General features: G+C 55.7%; 1 protein-coding gene across 4 annotated transcripts in view; it reads right to left on the bottom strand.

Moving 5' to 3' along the window:
- CNTFR (ciliary neurotrophic factor receptor) overlaps positions 1 to 27,738 on the bottom strand; it is a 454,874-nt gene that overhangs the window by 139,565 nt on the left and 287,571 nt on the right. For all 4 annotated transcript variants that reach the window (XM_048850260.2, XM_048850258.2, XM_048850259.2 and 1 more), the window contains one exon: positions 7,070 to 7,300. In XM_048850260.2, coding sequence (XP_048706217.1) covers positions 7,070 to 7,300 — 231 coding nt within the window. The remainder of the gene's footprint in view (positions 1 to 7,069; positions 7,301 to 27,738) is intronic.

The following is a 27,738-nucleotide window of genomic DNA, read 5'->3' as shown; positions in this document are numbered from 1 at the left end:
TGAGGGTTGTGTGTCCAGTAAAATGATCTGTATTTAGATTAATAGCACATCGTAATAACCTAATCTAATTTGTAACACTCCCACCACTGTGGTTTATTGGTGAACTGTGGGTCACTCCTATGCCTCATCATTATCTCTCTGTAGGGGATACTTTGCTGATGTATTGAGGTGGCAATTAACACAGCAGTCCCATGCTATTCTACTTTATAGGCCCAGCCAGATTAATCTCACCTGCAGGGATCCCCAAACCTGCTGTCATCAGCCCAACTACAGACAGCATGGTGCTGAGGGACATGGTGGTCCTGGGGACACGGAGACTCACTAAGTGTCCACCCAGCACCTTTTCCAGTCCAACAGCACCGGAAGAAGGGGGGTTAATGGTCGCAAGCAGTCAGGGCTTCGTTTCCCTCTCCAGTCTGCGAGAGAGCATCCCCCTGAGCCATCCACAGCATCCCCCGAGTCACCCCACTGCATCCCCCCCGAGTCGCCTTGCAGCACCCTCCCCGAGTCGCCCTGCGGCACCCTCCTTGAGTCGCCTTGCGGCACCCCCCCCGAGTTGCCCCGTACACTCCCCAGAGTCACCCCACAGTAGGCACTGACTCACTGGGCCATTAGGGGCAGCAATGATTCAAAAGGGAGAGTGCCCCCTACTGTGACACCCACACACCTGCATGCGGTACAGAGCCCCACTAGCATGGTGCTGGGACATTGGGGTCAGCATTGACTTTGAGGGGAGAGCGTCCCCACCCCACTGCTCCAGGCGCACAGTGCCCCCTAGTGCTGCCCCAGGGTGAGCCCTCATTTCAAGGTGAGGGCTCACTATACTGAGTAGGGTTGCCGCCTCCAAGATACAAAAAAACAGGAGCCAGCTATTACTTACAAGGCAGAGACCTCTCTGCTTCTCACCTCATACCACGGCACTGGCCAACCAGCTGCGCCTACCCCCACTGCCCAGCCCAAGTCTCCCAGGCCAGGCCCAGCCTCTCTCTTCCCCACAGCTCTGGGCCCCCAGACTCCGGCTCCCAGCCCCTGCAGTTGGACATCCCACTGGCTACCAGGCAGGCAGCAGGGGGCAGTTCAGTCTTGCAATACCCCTGCCTTTGTGCCACCACTTCCTCTTCAACCCGATGAATCTGCCACTACCCTGCCCCCATTTGCCACCCACTTGCTGGTCCTGGCCACCCTTCGGTGCCATCTGGCTGGGATGCAGGTACTACTCCCATCGCTGAGCAGGCTTGGCAGAGAGATGCATTATCATGCGATTGACAAAACCCGGCATTTTTAGTGTCCCGGGAAGACTTGCAGATTTCTCGTGGTGGCTACCTGGAAAACGGGCCGATCCTGGGAAACTTGGGCTGATGGCAACCCTAGGAGCGAGTCACCCACACTTCTCCCTGCAGCACAGCACCCCCAATGCTGAACCGGGGCACTGGGCTCCGCACTGACTCTGAAGAGCCAACCACCCGCCTCCCGCAGGCTGCCCACTCACACAGCTGCAAGACGGGGGCCACACTCTGTCCCCCGCTACCTGAGCAAAGGACACAGCAGCACCTCATCAGCTCCTCCTACCCCCTGGGGCAGCGCAGTAGGGTGACCAGATGTCCGATATTAGGGGCTTTGTCTTATATACACAACTCTACCCCCACCCCCTGAAAAAAAAGTCCTCCAATTTTTCACACTTGCCATCTGGTCACCCAAAGAGTTCAGGGGCATGGCCGGGCAAGGAGTGGGTAGGCTGGCGGTTTTCATGGAGATGTTTTTCTTTTTCTCTTTCTTTTTTTTTTTTCAAGGGAAGGGAGCGGGGAGCTCAGCCCCAAACCGCAGCTGGAGCCCAGCTGAGGAGCAAAGCGACTTCCAAGGCAGAGGAACAGGGGGTTGTTATTATTTATTAGCAGCTAATGCTTGATTGTCCACTAATCAGGCCAGAGAATACAAACGCGGGCCATCCCGGCCCCCCGCTCACATGTGGTTTCTGTTGCGTTGCCTGCCTTCCCCTACCCTCCCTGGTTGGGTTTTGTTTGTTTTTCTGTTAATTTGGTTGTTTTTCCATGTCGTTTTCCGTCAAACCGCATGTTTTTCCCCTTCATCTCGCCAGCCATTTAGTGACAGGCAGCCGGGGAAGGAGTCCAGCACGGAGCCCTTCTCTCCAAGTCTGGTGGGTGGCCCCCTGCCAGCTCCGGCACTCTGCGGAGTCAAACGTGCTGCATTCCATTCCACGCGGATCCAAGCACTCACCTGCACTGCAGGCAATTAGGGACACATGGGACAAGCGGAGCTGGCAGCCTCCCCCTGGACAGATCCCCTAGCAAAGAGCAGTCACAGGCTTCCAAAGCGACGGACTCCTCCGGGCTGGCTGCTGTGCCACGCTATGGTGCACGCCGTGTCTGGTTCCCGCACGCTCCCGCTCACTCTGCAGCTTCCCCCGTCTTCTCTCTCCGCTCCTCCCCCAGGCTCTGGAGAGCTGACCTGGGATCTAGCCCTAGCTGTACTCTCACTCCCGATGCATCTGGCTTAGAGAGCGCTCCCACCTGGACACCGACGCAAGCCGCCCTGGCTAGAATGAATGGCGGGCGACCCTGACTCTGGCTCAGCAGCTCCTAGGGGCTGAGGGAGCGTGCTCATGGATGCATTATTAGACCCAAGCTAGCTAGATGTGTCCAGGGATGGAGAAATTGGTTCCCTCCAGGGTATGGGTGACCTAGGAGCTCCCTTTCTGGTATCCATGGCCATTAACTCAAGCCCCCCTTCCACGTTGCCTGGGAGGCCTTCCTGGTCCCATTTGCACAGACACCTCACTCTCCTCTTTTGGCCGACCTTCTGCCTCTAACTATCCTCTCCTCTCTGGCCTGTTAAAATTATTTTTATAACAGACTGTAAAAAAGAGAGCCATGTGCCAAACCTCAAGAGCACATTATTTCCTAACATCTCTGTTACAGCCACTCCCCCGCCCTCGGGCCCTGCGTTGCCTAACTCGGAGCGTGAGCTCTGGCTCAGCCGGGAGCTTGTCTTCTAGCCTTGCTCTGAGACGGCTCAGCTCCCTCCGGGTGCTCCGGTTCCACCCCCTTCCTGACCCCGCGCAATCCATCGCACAGAGCTGTGCTCTTCAGGAGAGAATTCCCTGGATGGAAAGTCCCATTGCATCCCTGTCTCCCAGCACGCCTAGCCCTGCTCACCCAGCACAACCCCCTAGGCAGTGGGATGCCAGTGGAAGCACCAAGAGAACCTAGTGTCCCGATTCCACAGCCCCGTGCAGCCTCTTGGGTGTAAATGGGAATCACTCCAGCGAAGACAGCACTTGGCTGTTCCAAGGCTCAGCCTGGCCCGTGGTTAAGCGGCTCTCCAATATCTGCGCAATATGTTATGTTCACTGTGCTCTAAGACCTTCAACTACACGAGTTCAGTGACGGCCTGACTGGCAAGTACCCAACCCCCAGGGCAAACAGCAAGAGGGACGTAGCCTGAAACAATTGGCCCAGGGGGCCATCCAGTCCCGTTCTTCATCTAGGACAGTGGCCAGGGCCTTCAGAAGGAGGAACAAGAAAGCCCATAATGGACAATTCCAGAAGGATCTGTGCTTCCCATTAGTTCGTGGCTGGTTTGATCCACACCTGGCCTTGCAGTCACACAAGTCAGGCAGATTTAAATCTGCACGTTTGATGTCCGGGGACTACCTGCCCATGACACCATCCCTTGAGGGGCAGGATTTCCTATGCACAGAAAGTGGCTCCACGTGGCCTGCTCCAAGAAGAGGCTGTGGCTTTAAAGGATCAGTGGGCACGGACCTGTTCCTGAGCGGCTCTTTTTTGAATGGCCAGCCAACGACATGAGAGGATACTGAAGAGGTGGATAATTGTGCCTGTCCCCGGAATGGGAAATCCCTTTGCAGTGGCTCAAACCCAGAAGCCGGGGACGCTTTTGTATGATGGGGCGGACTGGCCTTGTGACCATTTGCACTCTCCCTTTGAACCCTGCCCTGCCCAGGGTGGGGAAGAGGCCAGCACCAAGCTGTGAGCCAACTCTTGAGCAAGGGCTCCAATTCTGAGTCCAACCTCCGTAGGGTGAACCCCAATGCTGAGCTACGCTGGGATTTCAGGCAGGGCTGGGGGCACCTCTACAAGGCCCAGCTGGGCCTGCAAAACCCAGGCTAGGAAGCTGCTCTGAGCTCGGCGCGGCTCTTGTTTTCACGCTGGGTGAAAGGAGGGGGTCCTTGTCCACTCAGGGACATGCCCCTCTGCAGTAGCATGTCTCTGCACTGAGGTTATTAATTCCGCGAGAGGAAGAGGCAAGTGAGTGGGGTAGGGGTGATGGGGGAGGGGGGAAAGGGAAGGAAGAACTTGCAGAGAGCTTTCAGTTAAAATCCAGGCAATTAAATTAATTACCAGAAAAAGCATCTCACCTGATTAGTTCCTTGCATATTTAATTACATTAGCAACATCGGGCATTCGCTTATTTCTTTATCTCCGGCTCTCTCTGCTGGGCTCGCAGCCCCGGCACTGTCCGAGCTCTCCCCAGCCTGCCACAGCCCAGGGAAAGCTGGGAGCGAGTGAAACCAGCAGGATATCGGCGCTAAAGCTGACCCATTCCCACGGGCCCCTGGGGGGATTGACGGGGATTATTATTAGTGAGGTGCTTAGCAGATGTAAAAGCCATTGCAAAGTCAGGGCTATGCCACAGCTGGAAAGGAGCCTTCGGAGGCGAGAAGCTGAGCCAGGCCCCCTCCTTCTCTCCAGCCCAGATCTGGGCTCCAGCTTCCCCTTCCCTGCGTGCAGAGCTGCATGGCAGCCTGACGTGCAGCCCAGCTCAGCTGCTCCCACCCGGTTTCCAACAGGAAGGATTTCTGGTGGGCGTCAGGGCCTCTCCCGGGTTTAGCCCCGCTGGGGGGAAGAACCCCCTGGCAGGCACAGGGCGACACAGTGCCACGGTGCCACGTTCAGCAGAGTCGTTCAGCAGAGTCGTGGAGGGTGTCATGCCCTCCAAAGTCACCCTGGAGCCAGAGAGGCTCTGAATTGGTGGGGGGCGGAGGGCGGGCGCTCTGCGCTTTGGGAGCCTCACAGAACGGGCCCCAGGGGTGAGTCCAGCCTGAACGAGAGTCACTTACTCGACAGGGTTGCCGGTAAATGATGCACCCACTCTGGCCTCTCCATTGCCACATGGCCTCATCAACCCACCATCCAGCCCCTCCACAGCTTCTCTGCCGCCTCCCGCCCCCTCCTCCCCATCTGCTGACTCATCTGTAGATTTCCCCTCCTTCTCCCTAACTCCCCGCACTCCTGGATGACTCCAGAAAACCACCCTCTTGCTGCCCCGTTACCCGGCAACTCTTGATAAGGTGCTGCGGAGGCGGGGGGGGGGCCTTCACCCCAACAAGTAGCTCTCTCCTCATTCTGTCTGCCATGCTCTTTGCCGGCAACCACATGCCTCTGGCCTCCCTGGTTCGCAGGCCCAAAGCCCCAGGGTTTATTTGCTGCCTTTGATCCCCTCGTTGTACTCAGCTGGGTCTGGTCCCACCCTCTCCGGACAACATCTTGCTGACATCCTACAAGAACAGATCCGTCGTGGCCTCCCGCCCTTGGTCCACAGCCTGTCCTTGTCCCTGCTCATCACACACACCAAGGATTCTCATCTGATCTGCTCATCTAGCCCTTCCACCTCTCCCCTGGACATCAGCCCCTCCTAGCTACTGAGCGTCCTACATCCATGGAGGAAAGAGTCAATGATCAGATCCTAAGGCATACATAGGAGGGGGAAAAGTTAAGGTTACACCTGAATTCTGGCATTTCCTGACTTGCGTGTTCCTCAATTTACAATCTGAATAATGTCTGTTTTGTATGTGTGCGGGGTGTGTGTGTGTGTGTAGATTAATATAGCATCATCCCGCCACAGCGTTAAACTTCACAGGTGGCATGTGACTGGGCTGGCTGCTTCCGACGTGCCCCATCGTCACCAAGGGTCACGCTCCAGGCAGCCTGCCTCAGTTTCCCCTCTGGGACTGTGCAAATAAAACTTCCCGGCAGGCTTTTTCTTGGGCAAAAATATCCCTCCTTGGGGACTGGGTTTATTAATATAAAAGAAACTGCTAATAAAACTCAACCCCCCCCAGCCCCCCCCAAACAGTCCATTTGTAAGTCCACAGAACCCAAGGGTTTTCTTCCCCTTCCCAAGCCTCCTGGCCTGGAGCAACTCTCAGGGTCTTCCCTGCAAGAGCCTTTCCTCACTGTCTGCGGACTCTGCTACAGCTTCCTGGGCTTTCCCCTTCACTGCAGCCACCTGCTGCCCTTTTAGGGAACTACCTGATTGAACCCAAAGGTGCCTCATTTTGTGATATTTTAGGGCTAGACCCAGCCCTCTGGCCCGTAAGGGGCGAGCCATCCCGGTACACGGCTGCTCCAGGATTGACGTTCACCACTCACGGCTGGTGAGTTAGGCTGCAGGCGCCTTTCATGTCAGATCATTTATCACTCCTAATCAGAAATGCCCCGCTGGCCCCTTGGATGGACCCAGTAAGGTGAAACAAGTGTTTAGAGAAAAGACCCACGACACACCGGGCTGGATGGCCCGAGCCCAGGAATCTTGGCCGATATTGTCACCTACACACACATCCCGTCCTGTGAAATACACAGTTGCCATCACCTCTACGCTCTGAGTCCTGTGAATTCTAGTGACTGTCGTGTCCAAACACACGCCCATAGTCTCCCATGCAGGAACTACAGTCATTAATGCCTCGCTCCAGCCACTCATCTGAGACGGCCTCACCGCGGCGCAGCCAGAATTGCCCCTTAGAGCTAAGCATGCTTTGCTGATTGCTGGGAGAATCTCTCCCTTCCCTCGAGTCACAACAGCGGACATGAGTCCCTTATTCCTTTGGGCTGCACCATCCCCTGAGCGTGGATGGGGGAGCATCCCCTTGCGCCTAGAGAGCCAAGCAGCAGTTAACATACGATGGGGGGCCAGGCTGCTGCCAGACGTGGGGAGGAGATGCCCAGTGCTGGGTTGTGTTATCGGGGTACGGTGCAGCTCTCACGGTCTATCCCCAAGGAGGGGTCCGGACCTCGCGCTAAGGCGTACTCACTTCCCACTTTCAGGTAGGTCTGGTATTTGAGGTGCCACGAGGAGCCTTCGTAGCAGGCGTACTGGCCAGTGCGTGTGAGGTCAACATTGCGCAGCACCAGGCGCGACCCGTTGAGGTGGGACTCATCCATGTCGGTGCCGTTGGCCGACCAGGTCACGGCCGCGTCCCAGTCCATCGCCCCGCACTGCATGGTCACATCTGCGCCCAGCCGCTCGTACTGGACCTGCATGTCTGAGGAGACAGAAGAAGAATCCCGAGGTGAGCTCTAAGCACGTCTAAGCAAGCCACACTCGGGGGGTGTGGAAACGGTGGGGCAGCTGAGAGAGAGAGAGAGAGACCCCGGAGCTACCCTGGAAGAAAGTCTGAGCATTAAATCACCCCCCAGAAGGAGGCAGGAAAGGCAGCATGACATGAGCACAGCCCCGGAGCCAGGCCTGCGCGGGTTCTAGTCACAGCTCTGACACTGACTCACTGTACAGCTCTGGGCACATCCTTTAAATCCTTCTTGATGCCTCAGCTTCCTCACCTACACCACACTGGCCTTCCTCACCTACACTGACACGGGCCTGCTCACCCCGGTAAGCTGCTTGGAGTCCCCGCTCAGTGCAAAGCCCTATCCTCGTTAGCCCCACTTTCCATGGCAGAGCTTACAAAGGCACGGAGAGCTCGCGCGGCTCGGCTTAGCGGGCTGGACACTGACCTGGCATCCAAGCCCTGTCCATTCCAGTGCTATCAGCCTCCTGGGGGACCTTGGGCTGGTAGCTTCAGCAGGACAAGGGTCCCTCCCTACCGCTGAGCTGGGCAAGGCAGGTAAAGGAGTTCCCTTTGTTTGCAACCTGCTTTAACAATGACAATCATTCGGGCTTTTCCTCTGCAGATCTCAGTGACCTTCCCGGGGGGTGGGGGGGCAAAGCCATCGTCCCCATTTTACACAAGGCAGGAGGTGCAGAGTGATGAAGGGACAAGCCCACTGTTGCACAGGGAGTCTGGGGCAGAGCTGAGAAACAACCCCAGGTGTCCTGATAGGGTGATCAGTCAGCAAGTGTGAAAAATCGGGATGGGGGTGGGGGGGTAATAGGAGCTTATATAAGAAAAAGACCCCCAAATCGGGACTGTCCCTATCAAATCGGGACATCTGGTCACCCTATGTCCTGACACCCCCATCCAGCCTGTGCCCTCGCCCCGATACTACGAGCTAAGCGATAGCTTGTTATGAGCAGCTGCCTGTGCCCCAGCAACGGCGCCAACCCGTTCTACGGCCTGGTACTCCTTGGCTGGGGGACGGGTGCTACCGGGCAGCCAGACCGAGTGACGGGGATTGGGAGTTAGAGGCTTCTACCAGGTCATTTGTCTCTCACCAGGCACAGACAACAGTGACAAGAATGGCCTCACGATGGGCAGTGGGAATCCATTGACACCGGCGTCCAAAGTCAGGCCATCGAATTATATGATTTTAGTGGAGTTGCCTAGAGAGGCCTATTCCGCAGTACCCATCTGCTCGTCCTCTGGGCTGGGGAGGCTAAATCTCTAGTCTCTCTGTCGTTGGTCCCTGTGTCTGGGAGGGAGGGAGATGTAACGCCCATGGCTTCAGGGTGGGACAAATACTGCCGAGGCAACACTGCAAGAGAGGGGACGGGTGATTGTTGCTGGTGGTACAGGGCGGTTATGAACAAGGGAGAAAGCCCAGGCATTAGGACAGGGAAGATGATGATTACGCACGAGGAACATTCATTCACAGGCAGTCAGACTCACAGGCAGTCAGATTCACAGGCAGTCAGTTTCCATGTGGTAAAGCTGGTTGGAAAAATTCGGATGGGACATGCTTTCTGTGGAGCTTGCTGGTTCAACATTCAAGCATTTTGTGGATACGGCTCAGTTTCAGCAAAGGTTCAATGGAAGCCAGGCAGCGTTTGAATCCTGCCTGCCAGGAAGGTTTCCACTGGAAACTTGCCTGGTTTCCTGCCAGCTCACCCGCCCGGCTCCTTGGCACCCTGCCTGGTGGGCTGACACGGAGTTGGGAGTCTCAGCTCCCACGGTCACAGCTCCTCAACAGACTGGGTTTCCAGTCTCCCCATGTGGTCTGACTCAGAGCCGGGAACCCCAAGGCTTCCAGGGCCTGTGGCATCCTGCCAGGTGGACTCATATGGAATTAGGGACCTCAGGGAGCCCAGGGTCCACAGCTGGCCGATTATGCCGTGTGGGCAATTTGCGCATACAGTCATGATAACTGTGTGTGCAAAGCTGGGGACGTGGCTGTGTGGACATTTTTGCATTGTTTTGAAAACCAGGACCTGGACGCAGGGAGTGTGGGTGAGGATTGTGACTGTGCAGAACATAAAGCAAGGCATGGACGCTGCCTGGAGGATCTTACGGTCTAAAGAGATGGACAACACAAGTGCACTGGGTGCCTCTGTGTTTGACAGTTACCCGAGGGACCTCAAGAGACCCGGGCAGTAGAGTTCCTCAGGAGACACTCAGAGACTGAGTGGGTGGGACCGTCCTGCTGTGTGACAGCTGATGGGAGCTGATGGTCTGTCGTGGGACCCTCCTCAGCCAGCTGGGCCAGGCATCACACTCCCACCCGTGTCCGAGAGAAGGCAGGCTGACGCCAGAAGCTGAGCAGGAGTGCTGGAGCGAATGCGTGTGGAGAGAGCAGTGGAATCCCCCAGGGCCGGGCCGGGGCCAGGGGGAGCCCTGAGGGGAAGGGGTAATGGCAGTCTCCTACATCCTAACATGCTCAGTTAGGTGGAAGCCCGGAGTTGTAATGCCATGAGACGTACTCAGATCTGGGTGCTCAGGAACGCGGGTCTCCCTGTTCCTGGGAACCTTCCAAAACAGCTCAAAATCCAGCTACACATAGAAACGCAAAGGGTCCATTAGCATAATATGGGAAGTAGGGGTATGGCTGAAGGGGCATTAAAGAGAAAATTTTATACCCACATACAGAGATCTTCCAGACCTCTCCTCCCCCCCACACACACTAGCCCAGCTCTGGGTACCCTACACACAGCTCTGCCAACATCCCTCCACCCTGATCTGCAGCACGGCTCTTATTCCAGCCCGGGGCTCCCCATATTCAACTCTGTTGCTGTCCCTCAACCCTGACCTGAAGCCCCCGTCGCCATGGTGTTCCTACCCCTTTCGCAGGAGCATTTCTCAGCCGTCCTCAGTCCTCGCTTGGTTCTACTTGGAGCGTGCACCCCTCTTGGGCAGGCACTGCCATCGGCACTGGATTGCCCGCCCGAGCTTGGCTTCAAACCCACACTGGCAAAGGCGAGAGGCCAACTCCCACCCCCGCCCCTCGCTCCCCGCTCTTCCACCTCTAATGCTGCTTTTGGATCGAGACCGACCGGCGCACAGCTACCACATCCGATGCCGCTGGTGGGAGCCTGAGCGGAGAACGCACTGGAGCGTGACAAGCAGGGAAATCAAACCACCGGGGCAGCATTCTTCTTCTTCGTTATTTGTACAGCTGCAGTGCCGAGGGGCCCTAATCACGGATCAGGACCGTACCAGCACAGGGACTCCTCCTGCGCAGTCACTTGTCCAAGCTGCCCAGGTCTCTGGGTATGTGGGACAGCAACAAAACCCCCACAGCAGCGAGTCTCAGAGGCCGGGTCAACAGACGCCGGCTCCTGGGGCTTGCACTACGGCGTGAAAACTAGCCATGCAGACGTTCCTGCTCAGGCTCTGTGACCCACCCCCTCGCCGGTCCCCCGAGCAGGAACGTTGACTATTTTAAGTGCCATAGCATGAGCCCAGGTCTGTAGACCCGGTCTCTGAGCCTCACGGCTGTGTTTGCAGCGTGCTCGTACCCTCTGCGTCCTGGAGGGAGGCTGGGCAGCACACAGAGCTGCAGAATGGCCTCTGGCCACGCACTTCCCTCTGCAGAGCAGCCCTGACCTTCCTGTCAAAGCCACAAGCGACCACTGCACTTCTGGGCAAAGCTCGCCCGCGAGAGATGCAGCGTGCATCTGGGACGCGATTCCAGATGGAGGGCTATGGGTGCACGCAGAGCAAGCACCTGCGGCGTGGAGGGAGAGTTAATCTGGGGATGGGTAGGTGGCCAGCTGTGAATATTTGCGTATATGGGATGTGAGGGCCCGTGTGTATATGAGGACGGTATGCAAACGTGGTGTGTGTCTGTGTGTGGGTGAGTGAGAGAGATTGGACAAGGGTGGATGCAGAGTATGAGTGTGCATGGCAGACTCATGGCACGTGCATGTACGTCGGGGTATGCCTGTGCGCATGGGGTCTGTGTGTGCGCAGCCGAGCTGTGGGTAGGCAGGGGGTGGATCTGAGCTCTCTCTGCAGGTTTTGGCACATGTGCAGTCAGGCTGGAAGATGCCGCTGTGAAGTCGCTGGTGCTTGCCTCTTTGGAAAGAGAATGTGCGGGACCCATTTTTGGCAGCCACGGCACACGTGTTTCTCTTCACTGGGGCTCTGCTAATTTATGTCCCTCCCTTCAAGGCAAGATGCTGACCTGAGCTCTGTGTAAAACCCCAGGGACAGAGTGTCTCCCCGGATGGTAGGTGCAACCCCCACGTGGCTGGTATCCTGTGAGGGGAGATTCAGCGCTCAAGTGGGACCAGAGCATGAGGCTGGTACTAAATACGGCTCTTCCCTGACCTACATCCCCTTGGAAATGCCTCTGACAGCAGCCAGGTCCCAGGCCGCGCTGTGGGGAGAGTGCAGACATGCCGAGCCACCCGCTCCTTGCCCAGCGTGCCGCTACGTAGGGCTGGAAGGGGGTGGCAGGTCATTTCAGGGAGGCCACGTCCACTGGCACACGCCGGGCACAGCTGGTGTTGGAAGAAAGCAGAGAATGAACGGGACTGGCTTGAGCTCAAATAACTGTTGATGCGGCTTCTGGGGAGGGGAAAGGATTGCCATATGCATGGGCAGGGGCAGAGGGGGGGCCATGAATGGACCATCAGGAAACTGCTCTGACTGGACACTTTGGATGGGCCAAGGTAGCTGCCGCCCCTTGGTGGCTTTTTTTTTTGTCCGGAGGAGAACTTGGTGGCTTCATTAGGTGCTCCCACCACCGTGGTTCTCAACACCACCCCCTGCTGGGACCCTGGGGGTTCCCATCGCCCCACTGGGGCTTCCTCCTGATCCTGAAAGGTAGAGACAGGGACCACATGGCATCCTGGTCTGTGTTTCTTTGCCCTGAGCAATTCCCTAGGCTCCTTACACTCATCCCACACCCCCTTCACCTTCAGCTTCCACCTTAGTGCTCTGCCTCAGGGCGCTTTCCTGTGGCTGGCCTGGCAAGCTAAAACGGATTCCCAAACGGCCTTGGACGCGCTTAGGTACCATGGTGATGGGCACGCCACCAAATGAAAGAGAAGAAAGAAAGGCTTGACTGGAGACTGGTCCATCGATCCATCCAGGAGGTGAGCTCCAGCATCTTACTCAGACTCCTGCACCCATAAATCCCCCTGGTAGCGTTGAACAAAGCCGTTATCCTTTGCTCCCCTCGAGCCTCTTCTGTTGCATTGCCCATACAGCGGCTGCTGGGTTTGACCCCCACAAGGCAGCCGAAGCTGGGCAGGTGCACCCTGTTCAAGGCCTGGGGACCCTTTGGGAGGAACACCGAGCGTTATTGCAGCCCGAGGCAGGGGAGGGATCCTTTCAGTGAGAAGGCTGAAGGAGTCCCCAAGGGGGAAGGTGCTGGGCCCGTTGAGTTTGAAAGCTTCCCATCTGCTGGTCCCGGGAGGGAGGTGGAGGAAGCAGAGGGTGCTGACGGAGCGGCTCACAGGTCCCTGATGGATGCTGTGCTTCTCTGTCACCCTCCAGACAGTGGCTGAGGGGGTGTCTGTGGCTGGAGGGGTACGGGGAGAGGAGGACTCTTAAATTGCGTTCCTATTGGCCCATAAACGAGCGGCCCTCCGAGGCTGGCTGCTAGCCGCCAGTGCTCCGGCCGTAGGGAGGGATTAGGGAGCTGTTCCTAGCACCACGGCGCATTGTCTCTGCAAGTGGCGCTCTCTTGCCAAGTCGATGATTGAAGGCCCATTGCGCCCTACGGACTAGGGAGAATCCAGCAAACCACATGCTCGTCTCTCTGCCTGTGTTCCAGAGGCGCCCGTGGGAGCAGAGCCAGAGGGCTGACAGTGCAGTCAGCACGGAGCAGGGCCGCTTGCCACACTCATCGGCGGGGAGCGGAGCCGCTGGCCCGGAAAGGGGACTTTGACTGAGCTTGATCAGCTTTCACCTGCTTTTACGAGGCAGAGGGATAAACCCAGAGCCAGCCTCTCTGAACGTGACCGGGCTCACTGCACGGAGCAGCGCTGGATGTCAAGCGTTGCGTCAGATCACTTTGAAGGGGGCCCAAACCAGCAGCATGCCAAGCCAACGCCTCGGCTGCCAGGTGCAGTCTGGGGTGTGCGTGGAGCGTGTTTACATTCACACAGCACCAGACTGACGCAGCCCAGAGACTGACTGCCTCTGCTTAGCTGCAAAACAGGTACAGCATGGACAGCAGCCAGCACACAGCTCCCACGCAGCCACCCACGGGGGTGCCCCCGCCCTGCTCGGGGGGGATCCGTGCTCTGGAGTTCACCAGTCCTGGCTCATTCTTCTGAGATTGTCAGCAAACACATTTCAGAGCATCAGAGCTGCTACGCTGGGGTCAGACCAATGGTCTATCCTGCCCAGTACCCTGTCTCTGACAGTGACCCATACCAGAGCTTTGGGGGAGTTATGGAGTGATCTGCCCTGTCTTCCACTCCTGGCTTCTGGCACTCAGAGGCGTAGGGACACCCAGAGCATGGGGTTGTACCCCTGAACATCTTGGCTAATAGCCATTGATGGACCTATCCTCCAGGGACTGATCCAGTTCCTTTCAGAACCCCTTTTTGGGACCAGTGGGAGGGACGGGGAGCTTGGAGACCTGACTCTGTCCTATATTCCTTGTGTGACCCTGGGGGAGAGACTGCCTCTCCCGTGCCTTGCCCACTCTACACTACAGGGGTAAACTCACCCACAGGCCGGTGAGGAGAGGGTAAAAGCCACTGGCAGCTGTCAGGTGCTCAGCTACTGTGGGGAAGGGGCCACGTTAGTGCCCAGCGAGAGAAGTTGCTGATCATCTACCAGGTGATAGCAGCTGCCTCTTGTTACTAGGGGTCCATCTCCCGCCCAAATTAAGGTGTGACTGTAGCCCAGGCAGACACAGCCATGCTAGTGTCAGCCTAGCTGGCACGGACAGCAATAGCAATGGCGAGCCAGGTACAAAGCCAGCGTGCCCGGCAGGTTTGTACTGGAGCGGGCGGCCAGTGCCACCACATCTGCTCTCGTTAGCCGCGCCAGCCCGATGAGCGGGGGGACGCCCCCCGGTGCTGCAGCCACTCCTTCACGGGCGTGCCCCCGGGGCAGCATGAACAGAAGGACGCGGCGTTGGGGAAAATGTCTCCACTGGGTTTGGGGCAGTTCTGGAGCCCCAGCACGTCAGGCCATTGAGCCTTGGTTTTTTTTGCATTGACTCGCCTGGAGGCCTGGGAAGCCCCTTCCAACCCAGAGCCTCAGGGGATGTGGGACAGGAGAGAGACGAGGACGAGGCCGTCTTCGGTCCTCGGGAGGGGGGGGAAAACCAGACCAATGTTCGTTGCACGCAGAGCGGTGGCCTGGGGGGGAGTTGCCAAGTGCAGTTGATGCAGCATTCAGGGCTTTCCCTGGAGCGAGTACAGGGCAGCATCCGGGGGCACTGCCAATACTGAGATCACCTCTCCTAGTGACCTTGGCCAAAGGGCCAGAGTGGGCCCTGCAAGAGAGCCTAGCTGGGACCAGGCGCGAGTGCAGAATTCCCCTGCAATCCAGGACTGCTCCCTGCTAGCGTGACGGCCCCACCCTGGCCAAAGGGGGGGCACATGTGCAGGCAGGGACGGACCCCTAGCCAACGTCTCCCCCCACATGCTGGCATGCACAGAGCAATCGCAGCGAGGGTCAGCGAAGGGCAGGGCAACAAGCGACTGATCGGAGGCAGGCGTTAAGCTGCCCTGCCCCGCTGCAGGGGAGGACCAAGACTTCAGGCTGCAGAGCCACTTGGTGAGAGACCAGGTGGGCGATTCTGTAGAGCATTAGTCACAGGAAGCAAAGGGAGACCTGGGATGCCACCTGTGGCCAAATGGCTTTGTGAGCACGTAAAGGAGCAGCTGAAAGCAGCTCTTCTGCGACAGACACTAGCGAAGGGACGAGATGAAGCGGTTTGGTAGGTGGGGCCTTTGGGAGGGCACTTTACCTGTTCCTGCTCAGCCGGGGCCCCTACACTGAAATTACCACTCTCCCTCTGAAAGACTCTTGACCGGCTTCCAGGCCAGCAAAGGCAGGACAGCTAAAGCAAGCAAACCCAAGCAAAAGCTCTGTGTAAGCGCGTGCAACCAGCCGGCCTGCACACATCCCAGGTGTAACGCATGTGGAGGTGCTCAGCCCTGAATATTGGTCTGTACCCCAAAATCTAGGGCACGCAGCAAGCCAGGCTGCCCAGAGCAGAAGCAACAGGCAGATATAAAAAGAACAGGAAGGGAACCAGCTTCACCAACGGGAAAATACTGGTAAATGCAGTTCAGAGAAGCCCCCAGTAGCAGTGCAAGTGGCAGGCCCACTGACCGGCCCTCAGCCACCCCCCTGTGGGTTTCAGGTGGGCCGGAGAGGGCCGCGGGATGTCAATCACAGTGCACTGCCCTGATCTCTGCCAAAGAGCCTGGCGGTGTTTCTATCACACATGCCATCTCCCGACCAGGCTGGGGGCAGGGAAGAGCCCTCCTCATTGCCCTCCGAGAAGATCCCCGCTCTGGAAACCCTGTCTCAAGTCGTGCGTTCCAGGCCTGAGCCCCATCTCCTGAGATGGGTGGGCCCCCTCCAATGGGGCAGTCTGGGAACCCACAGCACCTCCACAGGGAGAGAGGCACCCCGCCCAACCCCTGCACCAAGCACACGAGGCAGCAAGGGCCTTCTGCCACTCCCACAGGAGGAGCAGGGCACACGGGCGGCCTGAATCCTGAAGAGGCCAAATGGGCCCGTATAACAAGCCCCGTCCCCCTTTCCTCCACTTGCGTGCTACGCTGCTTTCCACTGCCCTGGCAGCGCAGGAGAGTCACAGCTCCCGGTGTTCTCTGCCTGTCCCGTGCGAAACGCTCCCCGCACCAGCCAGCACGCTCGGCTGGGTATTGTGGCTGCTCAAGGAAACCCCCAGGGGCCGGCTCCTGACTCGGTGCGGATGGGCTCAGCCCCACCGATGTGACCGGAGCTCAGCCAACACACGCCCGCTGCCGATCTGCCCCGGGGGCTCTCCCAAGTCGTCCCAGGGGTTCTCCAAAGACAAAGCAGAAAAGAAGGGGAGATTTTTAACATTCCTGCTGGAAGCGGCAGCTCCAGCCTGTTGAATGGGGCTCATTGTGCCAGGCTCCCTCGCGAGCAAATTACCGGCATTCATTCCCGAGGGCCCCACCCCGTTTGGCTGCCATGGCAATTTACAGACTGGCTAGACCCAACTGTTCTTGCCGCAGTGGGCACGCCCTTCTGTCCACACACAAGGTGGATTCGCTGCTTGTGGAATCGAGGGGGGCAGGGGGCACTGTTCACAGACAGGTCCAGCCCCAGGCAGCCGTGCTTCAATATTGCTCATAGCATCGGCCTCACTGGCAGGTTTCAAAGCCTTTTGCTTGAGGCGGCGCAGTGTCATTGGCCTCATTTTACAGCTGGGAAAACCGAGGCACAGAGCAGGCGAGTGAGTTCGCCCAGAGGGCGCAGAGGGGGTCAATGACGGGACTGAGAATTGAATCCAAGTCTCGTGATTCACAGGCCTTTCCCCCGGCCACTGGAGGTGTATCTCTCTCCTGGCTGGGTCTGACCAGCCACAAGCAACGCTCTGGGTGGCGAATTAGACACCTGTGAGTGTGTTCGTATAGAATAAATTTCTTATCTGCACCGTGCCGGGGGAGGGGGGTGCTGAGAGCTTCACAGGCAGAGAAAAGCAGATGTGCTCAGAACCCCGTGACTTTCACGCTAAACTAGATCAACAACACAACACAAAAATAGCAACAGGCCTGGGGGGCTGGGGGGTGGGGGGAGAGAAGGGCAGGGCGGGGACGAGCTGGGGGGAAAAGCTCTAGTCAACACGAAGAGGCGATGGCTGCTGGGAGAAAGGTGGTTATTCCCACCTGAGCTGATTAGTGTTGCAAACTCTGCAGGCTTCCCTACTCAGCTCTCCTGATTTGCAGCCCCACTGTAACTCCAGTCCCAGGCTGCTCACTCAGCTCTGCCGGAGCTCTGCAATCCCGCCCTGCAGCCCCACCCGGCTCATCGAATTCTGGGCCCACTCTACAGATTGCCAGTGCGTCTAGTCCTGGGTCCCCTCATGGCTCGGCCACTGCATTTCCACACTGGCTTGCAGCTCTCCCTTCTGCAGATGCACCCAGCCCTGTCCTCTAGCACCCCTACTGATTCCGCTCCTAGGCCCCCTCTCCCCACAGCCCTGACTGGCCAGGATCCCTATCTACACCAGCCCTGCTTTCCTCCAGACCAGGAATCCTGCCAAGTTGCATGTTACGGTACAGACAAAACAAGCACAAGGCCCAGGCTGGGCTGCTCAGCCCCCTCTCAGTTGTGCCTGGAATGGAACGGCGGGTTTAATTCTTGCTATCAATCCCTTTGCTCACTTCTGCTGCACTTTGTTCCCACCCGGCCTCGGTGGCCAACAGAAACCTTCCCTTGCGGGAGGAGGAATGTCATGCAAAGGAAGCCAGTTCCTCCAGGAGTGAGTTCAAACCAAATCTATCTTTGTAAGGAAACAGACGTAATTAAGTGTTGTAGATGGAGCCAAAGATATGGACCGTTCCAGGTTTAATTTGTTCATTAATGAAGAACTGCAGTAAGTGAAGCCTTGTTTCCTTTGCAGCACTTTGGTAAATCCCCGGAGTCAGCATCTTGGCTCTCCTGACAAGGAAAAATAATTAGCGAGAAACTTTAATTAAGAGATAACAGATGGGTGCTAAAGGACTTCCACTTAATCACTCCCAGATAGCCTGGAGCCTGAACTTGGTTTACTTCAGGGGAGTCGTAAATGATGCATCCCCCCTCCTACGGAGTGCTTACGGAGATTCACTGCACTAATCATGGCTGGTGAACATGACGAGCGCTAGGCGTGCAAGTCTGTGAATCCGGGGCCTGGTGGGACTCCGAGGGCTCGTCTCAAGAGGGATCAGAAATGCAGCTCAGGGTCCTTTCTCCTCAGGTTGACCCCAGATGGGTCCTCTGCTCGTTTCCAAGCACAGCAATCAATAACTTGCCACAATTCCTTCCCTCGCTCTCCTGCAGACCAAGACCAGGTCACGAGAGGCAGGAGCTCCCTTCGGGGACTCTGCGGTTACTCGGTTTCAAAGAATCCATCCTGGTGCTTTAGTGACACAATGAGCAAAAAGAAAGGAAACCCTCGGACTGGGACCAGCGTCAGGGACAGAGACTGGAGACTGGCCCTGGTGGGATGGCTGGAGAGTCAGCCTGGGACAAATGTTGGATGCTCCAAGCTGTCTACTAGGAAGGAGACTGTATATCCCCACACTTCTCCCCTCTCTGCTGCTGGTGGGACACCGAGCTAGAGACTGGCATGGCAGAGAAGGGGCTGATCCTGTTGCTCATCACCAAGCGACTGAGATCCAGGGAGGACAACGGCAGCTGTAGAGGGACTTGTCTGGACTCAAGAGAAGCCTGGAGAGCTGCATTATGTGGAAATGTACGTGCTGGCAGTCTCCCTCCATCACTGGGGAATCCATATGAGTAGCAGACCTTCCCCATTCAACCAGTCACAGCGGGCTCAGACCATGGTTCCAGCTAACCCAGGAATCGATATCCAACAGTGGCCAGTTCCAGTTGCTTCAGGGAAAGGTGCCAGAAACCTCCTAGTAGGTGCTTATGGGGCAACCTGCCCAGAGAAGGTTTCTCCTGACCCCAAGAAGTTGGCTTATACTCTGAAGAAAGAGCCCTTCCAAACCCCTGGTTTTATAAAGTCCATACTGTTGTAACTTGGGGTGTTCTTGTTTCTGGACTAAATGTCATGTGGGGGGCAGGTAGGTAGGGAGGGTTGGGCATCGGGGTGTACGGTAGGTAGGGGTGCGCGGGGGGGTACATGGTAGGTAGATAGGGAGGGTTGGGCATCGGGGTGTACGGTAGGTAGGGGTGCGCATGGGGGGTGCACGGTAGGTAGATAGGGAGGGTTGGGCATCGGGGTGTACGGTAGATAGGGGTGCGCGGGGGGGTGCACGGTAGGTAGATAGGGAGGGTTGGGCATCGGGGTGTACGGTGGGTAGGGGTGCGCGTGGGGAGTACACGGTAGGTAGATAGGGAGGGTTGGGCATCGGGGTGTACGGTAGGTAGGGGTGCGCGTGGGGGGTGCACGGTAGGTAGATAGGGAGGGTTGGGCATCGGGGTGTACGGTAGATAGGGGTGCGCGGGGGGGGTACACGGTAGGTAGATAGGGAGGGTTGGGCATCGGGGTGTACGGTAGATAGGGGTGCGCGTGGGGGGTGCACGGTAGGTAGATAGGGAGGGTTGGGCATCGGGGTGTACGGTAGACAGGGGTGCGCGGGGGGGTGCACGGTAGGTAGATAGGGAGGGTTGGGCATCGGGGTGTACGGTGGGTAGGGGTGCGCGTGGGGAGTACACGGTAGGTAGATAGGGAGGGTTGGGCATCGGGGTGTACGGTAGGTAGGGGTGCGCGTGGGGGGTGCACGGTAGGTAGATAGGGAGGGTTGGGCATCGGGGTGTACGGTAGATAGGGGTGCGCGGGGAGGGTACACGGTAGATAGATAGGGAGGGTTGGGCATCGGGGTGTACGGTAGGTAGGGGTGCGCGGGGAGGGTACACGGTAGATAGATAGGGAGGGTTGAGCATCGGGGTGTACGGTGGGTAGGGGTGCGCGGGGGGGTACACGGTAGGTAGATAGGGAGGGTTGGGCATCGGGGTGTACGGTAGGTAGGGGTGCGCGTGGGGGGTGCACGGTAGGTAGATAGGGAGGGTTGGGCATCGGGGTGTACGGTAGATAGGGGTGCGCGGGGGGGGTACACGGTAGGTAGATAGGGAGGGTTGGGCATCGGGGTGTACGGTAGGTAGGGGTGCGCGTGGGGGGTGCACGGTAGGTAGATAGGGAGGGTTGGGCATCGGGGTGTACGGTAGATAGGGGTGTGCGGGGGGGTACACGGTAGGTAGATAGGGAGGGTTGGGCATCGGGGTGTACGGTAGGTAGGGGTGCGCGTGGGGGGTGCACGGTAGGTAGATAGGGAGGGTTGGGCATCGGGGTGTACGGTAGATAGGGGTGCGCGGGGGGGTGCACGGTAGATAGATAGGGAGGGTTGGGCATCGGGGTGTACGGTAGATAGGGGTATGCGTGGAAGCCGCTTTTCAGCCTGCTCTCCGCCAAGCACAGTCTCTTGGCTCAGAGGTGTGACTCTCGCACCGGGTGAAGCCCTTTCCGTCCCTGGTCGGATTTAGTCTCCACGTGTGTCTGTGCCATGTTGCTCTTTGCAGTGGAGGTAGCGAAGCCGCCCGAGAGACGCACAGGTGGGAGGCGTCTCCTTGTCCCCTCTAGCCGTTCATCTGGAAGATACACAGGCATGTTCCATCAACGCTAATGCTACAGTTATGGGAATTTTCTTTATAGGAAGGGACACTTCTGCAATCAGTCAAATATGCCGTTGTCACAAGAGATAAGCCCGTCCGCAGCTCCCCTTGTGCTCTCCACAACTGTTATATAATAGTTTTGCGCGGCAGCTAACGAATCCTCAGCCGCAGAGTCCGACCGAGGGAACGGAGAAGGGGAACCACGGCCGAGGGACTTGCAATGCGTAGAAGCTCCTCGCAAGCATTCAAAAAAAAAATGTGTTCAGGCAGCAATTTTGCTCTACCAAGGGAACAGCTGATGAGCACCTGTGTCTAGCTGGCCTCACTCCGCTCGCTCTCAGCTATGCAGCTTCTCCATCTCTTGATGTCTCCAGATCCAGCCTGGTGGTTTATCTAGAAGATGCTTTAGCCAAACACAAGTTACTGGGCTCAGTACAGGGGTGACGAGGAGAAGTTTAATGGCCTGTACTGTATAGGAGCTAGGCGACCTCATGGTCCCTTCTGGTCTTAAACTCTATGAATCAATCAAATGGTCACTAAGCAGCATCCAAACTGGGTGGTGGAGGGACCAGTGCCCAGTGGGGAACGGCGCACAGCTCTCTTATGGAACAGGAGAGTTACAGCTTGGCACAGGATCCACAGTGGCCTTTGTACGTCCTGCCCAATTCCCGATCCACAATGGAGCCCATCTGGAAGCTCTGCTGACGTATTTCATAGCATCTGAGCCAATTGCCAACATCGGAGCTCATCCTTGCTGCACACCGTTGAGGCCAGGAAGTAGGGGGAGCAGAGGTCCCGATTTTACAGGGACAGTCCCGATATTCGTGGCTTTGTCTGATACAGGCGCCTATTACCCCCCAGCCCATCCTGATTTTTCACACTTGCTGTCTGGTCACCCTACGAGGAAGCCGCCCCCTCAGCTGAGGCACAGGGCGGGAGATCCTTGTTTTCAGAAGTCCACTTCAGCTGAAACCAATGGGAGCTTCCAAAAATCAACCCCTTGTCTGAGGTCAAGCTCAGACCCAGTTCTCTCAAGTCCCATCCTAGCTCATTAACTACAAAATCATCCTCCTGCAGCCCATTGGCGGTCTCTGGTCCCTCCAGGAACAGCCATCGCGTGCGCCCTCCAAACATCAAAGGCAGCGCCATCCCTCCCCGAAGTGCGTGCACGCAGTGGCTGCATTCTGTCCTGCTCGGCGGGAAGTCCGACCGCAGAGCTGAGCGGGGAGCCCAGGGCAGGACGGAGGGGCATTGGCAGAGCCGGGTCGGGACAGGAATGGCAGGTCAGGAGCGGGGTGTTGTGTCTAATGCAGCCCTTCTAAAAACACAGGCTGCCACCTGTTTGGGGCTCCGTAGGTAGGCAGCACCGCAGTGAGTTAGCAGGCAGTTGAGCGGGGAAAGCTCTAGTGACAGGGCAGTAATAAAGCCTCTCTTGATCAGCCCATAATAAGGAGTTAAACCTGCCCACTGTCGGCCTGCGTGCATGTGTGTCTGTCACTCTGCACCTAGCACAAAATTCACCTGCCATATCGACCCCCCAGATCTGTTCCCCCGTCTTTAAGGGTCAAAGAGTGGACTGGGCTGGGCTGCACTGGGTCAGAAGCCTGTTCCAGAAGCTGCACTTTATACAGATAATGTGTAAGGCTGGTGGCAGTTGACACGTTGCTTTTAATCTCGGGATTTTTAAGTGCAACTGGTGATTTTTTAGCCCTTGGCTTGGCAATGCTGAACCCCCCCTTTGCACTCCCCTGCCTTCCCCTCAGTTCTGTTTGCCTGTGAACCGGTTCTGGCGCAATCCAGGATCCTGCCTTCCTGTGCCCCCGTCGCGTGGCATGCTGTCGTGGCACTCTTGTCACACCTGCAGAGGCCTTCTTTGAAACCGCTGCCAACCCAGCGGGGTCGATGTCTGATGCCTCCCACAGACCCATTTCTGAAAGGCTGAGACTCTTTTACTCCGGCTAGAAGAGCCGTAAACCCTGGACACAAGCCGGCCCTTCCCCCCTTTCCTTTCTTCAGCAACACCTCCCCATTCCCCCAGATGCCGTCCCTGGATGGCGGTGATTTCTGATGTGTTGATAGGACCCGGGTGTCCAATTATTCCTCAGCTGTGAGTGAAGACTGATGCTTTAAGAGATCAAGTTTCCAGTAGGAAGTCTTGGGAAAGCCTTCCCCTGGCTTACCTACTTCGTACATTTTTGCAAAGGAACGTCCGCTAGAGCTTCCACAGACGACACGAGTACTGCAGAGACCTGTCTTCCCGGCTTGCCAAAGGCCTGCCAAGGAGGGCTAGTCTACCCCAGTGCTGTCATTACAGCCTGGGCCCGGGCACCATCGCGGGGCTAGCACTTGAGAGACCTCGGATCAAGCCCCCAGCTCTGCCACTGGCCTCACGTCACGGTGACATCTCTCTTGAGCCGGCCTAGCGCGAGCGAGAGCAGCCACATGGCGAGATATCACTGCGTCCACGCTGGTGCTGTGCTCACTCGTGCATGGCACAAAGACTTCTGGGGGCAGCTCCCACGGTTCTTAGCACTGCCGGGAGCTGAGATGCCCTATGAATTCTTCCCCAGTGTACTGGGGTGGGGGGGAACTTGTCTGTCCCTTCTGGGTGGAGCTGGGGAGGGGGGAATTGTGGGAAGGCCCTGGAAGACTAGAGGCTCTCAAGTGGAGCTAGCCTGCGTCCACCCTCCAGAGCAGTCATGTTAGCAGCTCACGAACCGCGCTAACTCCAGCTTAGGCCCGTACCGCCCTTGGGCCAGGGAACTCAAGTTAAAAGTACCACTGGGCTTGAGTTAAGTGTGTGTGCGTGTGGATGGGACTCGAGTTAACTTGGCGATGAAAACAAGCCAGAAGTATCCTTAGACAAAGGATTTAGGTCACGAAAGCAGCCTCAAGGAATCAAAGGGATTTGGCACCTAAGTCCCATAGGAGTTTGCAAATCACAGTCACAAACACACGAGCAATCCCATCCCTGTTCAGCAATGGAACAAACCCATAGGCTTAACTGTTAAGCATGCATTTAAGCTGATGTTGGAGGGGGACAGAGGGCTCTGAACCCTGCAAGATGGAGCTTTAGGTGCACACTAGGTTAAAGGCCCTTTATCACCACGTAAGCCATGTGCCTGGGGCGTGAATTTCTCCATCAGTGATCCCATCTACATTCACACACTGAAATAATGACCATGCCCTCAAACAAATACACTTGAGTGGATGGTTATTTGCCTCTGGGACGCTCATATTGATGTAACAACAAGGATCAGGATCCAAATTCCTCCCATTGAAGTCTGTAGATTACCACCAGGGACCATGCAATATAAGCATGTTAAAATAAACTCTCAGAATTAGAGAAGTCAGAGGCGTAAAAGACCTGTTGGGTCCACTTCAGTTTACCCTCCTGCTGCCAAGACACTATTGCTCCCTACAGTATCTTTGCTATTTCTCCAGTTTAGTTTTACACACTGTACAATCTGTGCAGGACCAAGTTACGAGCATTGTGTGAAAACCAGAGCGCACCATTTCCAGACTCTGGGGTGTGCAAATGCACAACTGTGATGTTACATTAATTTTTTTTTTTGCACTTAATAGCTTTAAAACTCAGCCCCCGAGGCTTTTTCCATCTGTCTATTTTTCTGCTGCAGGCTAATGCTTTGTCACTCATTCAGTACCAGTCTTCGTAAAATCACCATTAAAGTCAGATTAAAACATCAGACCTAGAGATGTGATTACTTGAACGAGTCCCTTTTAAAAAACCAACTGCCCAGCCCAATTCAATAGGACGTGGGTAACTTTTCTAGACAGATGGCGAGTAAGTAACACTAAGGATCCCAGCATAGCACCGTCCACTGTCATGTGGCCAAGATTTTGGTAAGGTGCTTGCACGGATTGCACCTGCAGAGGCTGCCTCCTCTATGGTCTTTCTGATTCTCACATCAGGGCAGAGAGCCAATGCTCAGGACTTAGCGGACAATGCTGTCAAACAATGCGTGAGGTGGAACAGAACCCAGCTCACTCGCTGCTGCGTCCTGCTAGCACAGGAGTGAGAACCCACTAGTACAACAGGAGCGTACAACAGAATCACAGAATCAGCAGATCGAGGGAAGTGATTATTCCCCTCTGTTCGGCACGGGGGAGGCCACACCTGGAGTACTGCATCCAGTTCCCATTACAGAATGGATGTGGACAAATTGGAGAGAGCCCAGCGGAGGGCAACGAAATTTTACTAGGAGGATGGTGAAGCACTGGAATGGGTTTCCTAGGGAGGTGGTGGAATCTCCTTCCTTAGAGGTTTTTAAAACCTGGCTTGACAAAGCCCTGGCTGGGATGATTTAATCGGGGATCAGTCCTGCTTTGAGCAGGGGGTGGGACTAGATGACCTCCTGAGGTCCCTTCCTACCCTGATATTCTGTAATTCTATGTGTGACCTGCAGGCACGCAGGGAAGAGACCATTTTCCCCCAAGTCACTTTTCTGACTCAGCGCTGAGTCACTCACTTCCCTGACTAACATTTGCGTTTTGACAGTCTCGTGTCACTTTTATGGGGCAAATGCTAGGGGTCTTACTCAGACAAAACTCCACCTGCTTTCCCCCCAGGTAATTAAAAAACAAGGAAAAGGTCTCCAGATTGGGCCCAGTAACAATGACATGTTAAATTTGTATATTGTGCCTGTTGCTCCCAAAGGGTCCCAACGTGTTTTACAACTACACAAACAATTGTGGAATGCAGCCACCTCTATGATGGAGGGAGACAACATGTTTCGCACACACAACACACTGCAAAACAGTGGGGAGAGGGTTACTTTGACCACAGACGCTGGGGGAAATCCCTTATTCTATCCAAAAGTCCCTGTAGCTTGGGTAGAACCTTGGCTTTTACAGTCTCATCTGAGGAAGATGGGCAGGTTTGGCATCGTTTAATCATATTTCATAGAATCACAGCATTTAAGGCCAGAAGGGATGATTAGATTATCTAGTCTAACCTCTGGAACGACACAGGCCAGAGAAGACACAAACTTAGGACCATTCCCTTCCTGGGCTTTAGCTGAATCCAGAACAAACTCTGAGACAACTGCACTCTCCTCAACCATCATAGGCTGAAAGGCCTCTTCTGTCTGCTCCACAGACAAAGAAGAACCGGACACACTTTCTCCTTTACCAGACACACAGCTTGGGATCTCTTTCCAGTTTCACCCAGTTATGCCTGTATTGAGCCCAATAACTTGTGTTTGGCTAAAGCATAACTTCAAGAAGGGAAGCCAGTCTGGATTTGAAGACATCAAGAGCTGGAGAATCCATCCGTTCCCTTGGGAGTTTGAGCCAATGGTTAATCCCCCTCCCTGTTAAAAATGTGCACCGTACCTCCTCATTCGAATGTGTCTGGCTTTAACTTCATTCTCCATGCCCTACATTGCCCCTTGGGTGTTCTACATTTGACTAGATATCCATGGCAGCTGTCTGGCAATGGTTCCAGGTGCAGATTTGCCATGGCTGAGTGATTGGAGAGCCTTCTTTCTCGTTGATACTCACCTGCTCGTGGCGGTTTGAGAGGTATTCCTGGGCTCATCCCCGTCACTCTCAGACTTGAGCAGCACTGCTGCACTTTTACAAGAAACGGCACCAGGCGAGAGAGGTTCAAAATAGGCTTTGCTCCCTGTGGTCAACTCTGTCCTTTCCTAGTCAAACACCACGCACATGGCTCACACAAACAGAGCATCCTGTCTTTTCCATTGTGCAGGACAGGTGCAGGGTATGCTCCATTTAAGGTTTCCCTGCTGGTTGAGATGGATCCCTTACTAGACTAGCTCAAATACCGCAGAGCTCAGACAACTTAAAATGCAGCCACCCTTTGGATGCTGTTTGTGCCTGGAATCAGAAGCAAGCCCAGGATCTCTAGCTACAGGTTGGCAGACGCATTAGGGTTCTAAAACAGACACTTGAAATTACAGATTCCCAAACAATACCTCCTCAAGGGAGTTCTGCATTGCTAAGGAGTTCTGAGCCTCCCGCCCAACTCGCAAATCCATGGCGTGCCTGAGCAGCTTCGTCTTGCCTTGCCAACACTGAAGTACTCGGGATGGCAGGACCATCCGTTAACATTCTGGTCATCTTGGGGAATAACAGCACTACAGGAGGTCTCCCTGGATCTGCATGAGACAGAATGCTCCCAGGACCCCAGCGGCCAACCTTAAATCAATGGCAACACGATAGGCAGATTAGCCAGGGCCTTCTGCTCTCCCCCAGATACCCACCCTGCCCACAGGATACTTGCCATGGTGGGGATCTTAGATGTCAGAAATCAGATCCATAGATTCCAAGGCCAGAAGGGACCACTGTGGTCATCTAGTCTGACCCCCTGTAGAACACAGGCCAGAGAACAGCCCCGCAAACAATTCCTAGAGCAGATCTTTTAGATATTACATTATCTGTTACATTTACATTACCGCAAATTACTGCAGCCCAGCAGAGAAACCCTGACACACCCCTCATGGAAGATGAGTTAATTGAGACTATTAAGAATACGAAAGTGGGGAAAACCCAGATGGTTTCCCTGCTGAATTCTACAGACAGTTCTGTGATGCTTCCCTGGAGGTACCCATCTCTCACTACACATACCGACAGGCTTTGAGAGCTACAGCACACATTGGTTTTTATCACATGGTTGAATGCCTATGTATTAGCCAATGGGATTTTCTTGCTTTCTTTCTTTTCTTTCTTTCATAATTAATCTTTAAGGGCAATAAAGAAGTCTATGTGATGACCACACCATATAATAATAGAAACTGCCAGTTCTGTATCAGACCAGGAATCCATCTAGCCTAGTATCTCTAACAGTAACCAGTACCAGCTGCTTCAGAGGAAGGTTAATGTCATGCTGCAGTGGACAATTATGAAATAACCTGCCTAGAGGGAAAGTTTTTTCCTGACTCCAATAGGTTAGTGGCTGGTTTATGTCCTGAAGCATGAGGGTTTATATCCCTTCTAAAAAAAAGTCCTATATAATGTGATTGAGGATGTTCTCATTATCCATAAAATGCCTAACCATTTTTGAATGCTATTAC

Source organism: Caretta caretta, chromosome 5 (assembly GCF_965140235.1).
Source record: "Caretta caretta isolate rCarCar2 chromosome 5, rCarCar1.hap1, whole genome shotgun sequence".
In the NCBI taxonomy this organism is placed as follows: domain Eukaryota; kingdom Metazoa; phylum Chordata; order Testudines; family Cheloniidae; genus Caretta; species Caretta caretta.
The sequence above is the reverse complement of the archived record's forward strand: the minus strand, read 5'-3'. Positions and strand labels throughout refer to the sequence as shown.